At 31.1% G+C, this 6,693-nt stretch overlaps 1 protein-coding gene across 1 annotated transcript; it reads left to right on the top strand.

Annotated features, from left to right (window-relative positions):
- Positions 1-263: 263 nt before the first annotated feature.
- Positions 264-5,897, top strand: LOC139499536 (very low-density lipoprotein receptor-like; the record flags this gene model as incomplete). Its single annotated transcript, XM_071288257.1, is given in 5 exon segments — positions 264-330; positions 1,014-1,130; positions 1,493-1,627; positions 3,122-3,247; positions 5,740-5,897. Coding segments are annotated over 5 exon segments (462 nt in total). The 3' UTR covers positions 5,763-5,897.
- Positions 5,898-6,693: the final 796 nt, after the last annotated feature.

Genomic DNA, 6,693 nt, shown 5'->3' with positions numbered 1-6,693 from the left:
ATTACATTTCACTTAATCACTTTTCTCATATGATTGTAATAATATTATTTTGTAAAAGTCAATAAAAAAATTGTTCGCCTAAAATTAACCTATACTGATCCAAACACATTTTATGATTCAGCTCGTACTAGACCAAATGGTCCAAATACTCATATGGTCTGGAACATATACAATTGCACAAAAGATATAAAAAAAAAGTGTGGGCTTTATACTCCCTTTTTATATAAAACTGTAGTCTTTATTAAAACTTTGTATTCATACAGGAGAAAATGAAGTTACTACCGTTGACTATCTTTGCATATGGATTATGTGCTTTTTTTCAAATATCAGGTTAGTGCGCGAGTTGATATAAGATTTAAAAAATAATAAGACTTAAAAAGTTTTTGACCAATATATATATATACATATATGAAATACAGAATGGAAATGGGGAATGTGTCTTAGAGACATTAATCCCAGTACAAACCCAATAGAGCGCCATCAGTATGTCGTCAATATATCCAGAAATTTACACATTCTGCATTCTTTACAAATGAGTGCATCAATAAAAAAAATCAGACTTGCATATGAAAAAGAAAGTCATTTAAACAGGAAGTACATAAGTGTCTTCCTTAGTTTGAGGAAATGAATACAGAAACCATTCAATCGGCATGAATTCAACTTTAACTATGATTATATCCATCAGAAAGGATATCTTGAAATGGAAATGAATATTATATAATAAAAAAAACGTTGGGGTGGAAAAACCTTAAGCTGTTCTCTACACGACTAGTTAGTAATCAGAATTATATTTACTGTTATATAAAATATTAGAATTATTATTGCTATAATTGGTATCTAAATTGTTAGTATTTGAGATTTTCATGTGTGGCATTAAAAAACGAAACATGAATGCAACATTGTGCAAATAAATGTATGATTCAAATATATTGGTAAAGTCTTAAAAAGGATACTTTGTTGTTTTAAGTCTCAGTTATTTTTTTTTTTTTTTTTTTTTTTTATTTTCATACCAGAGGCTAAAAAATCGTTCAATTGCAAAAGTGACGGAATGAGGATTAGGAAAATTCAAAGATGCGATGGTCATTTTGATTGCAAAGATGGTTCCGATGAAGAAGAGACTATGTGTTTAGGTTTGTATACTCTTTCGTACTATCAATATGTTTAAATAGTGTTACGATGTTGTTATCTAAAGATTAAATTATAAAAGCTATATTATCATAGATGAACCCATTTACAAAAGTTCTTTTAAGACAAATTCTATTAAAGAGAAACGGAAAACAAACAATTAGTACTTACCCATTTCATTATCAATGTTATGTAATAAACAGAAAAAGAAAAAAAAACGAAATGAAAAGCAATTGAAATTTGTTAAAATAATTTTTTTAAAAAGCTTTTTTTTTTATTATTTTGGAACAGACAATCAAACGTATTCGGCATAAGATACCTTAATATTGATCCCTTTAATCACGTAAAAAATCAATTTATCTTACAGCATACGAATGCATTAATGACGATTACGTAAAATGCAAGGATGGTCTGCAATGTGTGAATCGGGGGTTTCTATGTGATGGAGATGTAAAATCTGATTGTCGTGACAAATCAGACGAAGATGAATACTTTTGCAGAGGTAAGTTATAACAGTGTATACAATATACATGATTTCCCCGTATACTCAGTATGCAGGCACTGCTGCTGAAATGTAGCTTTATAGAAATGGGAAATTCACAATTGAATTCAATTCAAAGAATAGTTGTGTCCTATGATGCTTACTGTACTTGTATGTTTCACGAAAATCCGTCAGTTTGTCCAACATCAATCATGAACCAATTAAATACTAACTGCAATATCTAAATAAAATGCTATATTCGTGATGCTACATAATGCCATTATAAAAGAGGGACGAAAGATACTAAAGAGACAGTCAAACTCGTAAATCGAAAATAAACTGACAACGCCATGGCTAAAAATGAAAAAGACAAACAGACAAACAATAGTACACATGCCACAACATAGAAAACTAAAGAATAAGCAACACATGTGTACATAAAATTATAGCAAAACTTGATAAAAAGATCTTTTTTTCGTTTAGTAAGTATACACATTTAGTAATATAAAAACAAAGCTTCCTATTGTAATTTTATGAGGAGTTATGTGTTGATCGTGCTCACATTTTAAAAATGAAGCTTTTCCGCGTTTCGTGCAAAATATGCTTCGGTCAACACTTTACCTCCTTATAAATTTATGAAAAGAGGCATTCATTTCTTAAATGAAGCTTTAAAGAACAATAGTCAAACTGCAATGTCCATTATAACACTTGCCCTATGATTGACCTTATAATTGTATATATCTGCAGACTTTATAAGATTAGTAAATCTAATGTTTTTAAAAAGATTTCATGCCTCGATAAGGTTTTACAGCATGTCTACAACACTTCTATTTCATTTAATATATTTAAGATATGCTAACATTGTGATTTATTTAGATGTTGTCTCATGGGTTAAAAGTTTATAGAATATATTAAATATAATTGCCACTAGCAGTGTCATTCGCACAGTAATAAAAATAAAAACATTATAATTATAATAAAAAAGCGCTTATTTTATAACTATCGTAACATTTTCTTTCCTTTTCGTATTCAAATAATCAAAATATGAGACAATATCAGGTTAAAGATGTTTATTATAACTACTAAACCAAAAAAAACGACAGGGTCTTATACATATTATAACTAAAAATAGAAAGAGTGTTGTCAGGTGCATGTACGAATAAAGTAGAACAACGTCTGTCTTTGAAGAAGAATAAGGGACGACATCAAAATGTCAATGTAGGGAAAAAAACTTAATTCATATAGTTTTTCCACTGGCACTCCTTTCCCCTTATTTTCAACTTAATTGGGGAAAATTAATTGACCAAAAAGAATATATATAAAATCGAGGTCAATTAAACAAAACTTGCAGCAATTTTGAACCCCAAACCCCCTCCCCCCCCCAAAAAAAAACTATTTGAATTAAGTTTTTTATCCTTCATTGATTTTTTTTATGTCGTCCCTTAGTCGTACAAGGCTGATGTTTAAAAGTCAAATGTTCAACCATTTTTCTTATATGAAACTTTTTGTCTACAGCAAACAAATGTAAGACATTTCATATATCCTGTAATGATGATCTCACATGTGTTAGTGTTACTTCGATGTGTGATGGACACAATGATTGTAAAGACAAAACAGATGAAAATCCAGACTTCTGCAAAGGTAAGCAATACATAAGCAACACGACATGTGGAGCAGGATTTGCTTACCCATCCGGAGCACCTGAGATCACACCAAGACTTTTGGTAGGGTTCGTGTTACTTAGTCTTCAGTTTTCAATAATGTGTCTTCTGTACTATTATTTGTCTGTTTGTCTTTTAATTTTTACCCATGGTGTTGGCAGTTTATTTGCAATATCTGATTATCTTCTTATTGGTCTGGTTGCTGTCTCTTTGAAACATTCCCCATTTACATTCTCAATTGTATCAACTCTTATCAAATGTAATATACAATTGTTTTATTTTTCATCATACATTTGTGTTATTATTAATTTCCATTATATATGTCTGCTACCCTTCCCTATACCTCTAGCCAATGTAGAAAAACAAACACATAACAATACGCAGAGTAAAACTCAGTTTAAAAGACGTCTAAGTCATTTGTAAGAATAGGTAACAAAGAAACTATTAAAAATGACAAAGACACACAAATTACTTCTAGAAGTTACTGACTTGCCAGCTACAGACCTCCATTAAACTGATTAAGAGATAATTTAAGATTTACAGAAAACCAAGGGTTATTTTTAGAGTAATTATTTTCCCAATGGCAATTCTTTCTTAGAAACATGGTTTATAAATTGCATGTAGGAAGGTGATACATTACAATTTAGGATATACTTGGTTTCTATGAAGTTAAACTTAAGTTCAAATATTTACTTAGAAAGCTGTGAAAATTGCAAAATTTGGTTGAACAAATAGGGATTTTTATGTGGTAGTCTGTAACAGTTAGCTTCACGTAAATCCATTTCAATAGGATGCATGAACAAACTCACCAAACACAAATGATTATTTAAGGTAGATCATAAATAAATGCTTTTTGAGACAGAATTTTCTTATAATTTGCCAAAATGAAGATTTTACTATGCTTTTTTTTTCAAAAATGTAATAAAAAGTATGGGTCACCGTGCTATTTTTCAAGCTATGAGTCGTTAAAATTGCCTAAATTTGGTTAGTTTGTTCATGAAAAAAAAACCGCATAAGAGTGCATACAAAAAAAATCTATGAGATGGAATTTTGAAATAAATTATATGAAGATAGAATTCAAAGTATGTTTTAAGAAAATAAAAAGAAAACATGGTGTCACCGAACTTGTTTTCTTGCCACAAGTAAAAATAAAAAAATCCCTATTAGCCTAGTATAAATTTTGTACTAAAAGAGTTATCTCCCCTTAAATGACTCGTTTGAAAAAAATGATTTTAAAAACCAAAAAGGTTGATATTTGTTAATATATTTTGAATAATACAATAAATTAACAAATTTTCTTTATATAAATAAACTGTCTAACCATTAAATTGCAAATCTGTTTCCAAATTTGCTGATTGGGCAAATAACTAGACCGATTGTGTACTGTGATTGTACAATCCAAGATGGCGGTATACCATGAATCTACCTTAATGCAATATCATGCATTGAATGTGTTTTTTTTTAATTTAATAGAGGCTTTTGTGATTTTTTGTAAATGATTGTTCACACATCGTTGTAAATATAACGGAGTGTGATGCGATTGTAAAAAAGTGAGAGTTTTAGCGCTTTAAACCAGGTTCAATTCACCGTTTTCTACATTTCAAAATGCCTGTACTAAGTCAGGAATATGACAGTTGTTGTACATTCGTTTGACGTGTTTTGTCATTTGATTTTGCCATTTGATTAGGGACTTTCTGATTGAATTTTCCTCAGAAATCATTATTTTTTTAGCTTTACTTTTACTTACTTGCAGTCTTTCGTTTTCTTACTTTTTATATAGTTATTACTAGCCCAGTAGTCAGCACTTTAGTGCTTTCTGAATTAACATGAAGATACTATGTTGTGTTTTGTGTAACACTTTAGGGTCCCCCCAAACATAGTTTGCCATAATCATTTAGTTCTGTTGATTCACTTTTTAGTTTTCATCGAGGTGTCGCACGTAAGACGGGGCGGGCTACCGCGGGTCTCTCGACCATCGAGGCCGGCAAACTATACCCTCAGTAAAAAATGTCTACATGGGAGAATTGTTCATCGATGTGTCGCACGTAAGACGCGGGTGGGCTATCGAGTCACGAATATGACAGTTGTTGTCCGTTCGTTTGACTTGTTTTGTCATTTGATTTTGCCATTTGATTAGGGACTTTCCGATTGAATTTGCCCCGGAAATCAGTATTTTTTTATATTACATTTTACTTACTTGCAGTCTTTTGTTTTCTTACTTTTTATAAGTCATTAACATGAGGATGCTATGTTGTGTTTTGTGTAACACTTTGGGGTCCCCCCCCCCCAACCATAGTTTGCCATAATCAATTAGTTCTTTTGATTCACTGTTAAGTTTTCCAACTTCCTAACTGTTGACTAGCGCGATTTTGGTTAGATTTATACAGACGAAACGTGTTTTTGTAACTAAATTTATTAACGTTATTGTTAACATTGTACCCTTTATAAAACTTTGTTTCTTTTTTATTTCAGATTTTTTACCGCTAATAAAATGAAGAGCGAAGATTAAAATAATAAAACGAAGAAACATGCATTAGAGGAGCGGATACTTAAAATGTTTTTAAATATCCATGTGTTTATAAAATACAACAAATGCAGTATCAATTATTAGAATATATACACAAAGACGATTGAATCTTTTTTTTTATTATTATTACTAGACATTTGCGGAAACAAGGTCTACACCTAGGATTACACTTTAGACTTACGCTTACAGGTGACAAAAACAGGTGATCATCTCAAAACACAAAATCAACCAACAATATAGAAACAAAATATCACATGGTGTCTTCTATAAAAAAAAGATTTAAGCAACACGTTAAAGTTTCATTTGTCCGAAGCGCTTTTCTGGATTTTCCATCAGGACCACACAAAGTCGAATATTTAATGACAAGGATTTATAACCCACCATTTTGCTAGAATCTGCGGTTTGATTTTTATCTAACTGGCATACTCTGGTATTCAACATGTTTGTTATATTCCTCTATTGCTAAATAACAGCATCGGGGTTTTATTGTATCTGTAGGGTGCTTACCTTGTGTGTAAGAAGACGAGAAATCGATCCCAAGCCAGATCAAACTAAAGATTAATAAAATGGTATTTCGTTATTCTCCGCTAAGCAAGAATCATTCAAAAGTAAAAGGTCGACTCGGATTTCAGAAAAAAAAATGTCGAGTATGTTTACATATTTCCTTTACCTTGTGAACTAGCACGTTAAGACATCCAGCTCAATATGTCATTCTATAATAAGGCAACCTCGGGAAAAATCATTGTTCCGTTTATATATCAAGTCAATGTATTAGCGTTGTCCGTAGGCTCTTGGAATGAAACCTTTTGGGAGAGTGGGCAGGGGGCTGGTAGGCGAACGAGTGTAACTTCATACGGAATAAAATATCGCCAATTGTAAGTCATTATCGTTATATATTA

Source organism: Mytilus edulis, chromosome 12 (assembly GCF_963676685.1).
Source record: "Mytilus edulis chromosome 12, xbMytEdul2.2, whole genome shotgun sequence".
Lineage (NCBI taxonomy): Eukaryota > Metazoa > Mollusca > Bivalvia > Mytilida > Mytilidae > Mytilus > Mytilus edulis.
This window is presented reverse-complemented; position numbering and strand designations above follow the sequence as displayed.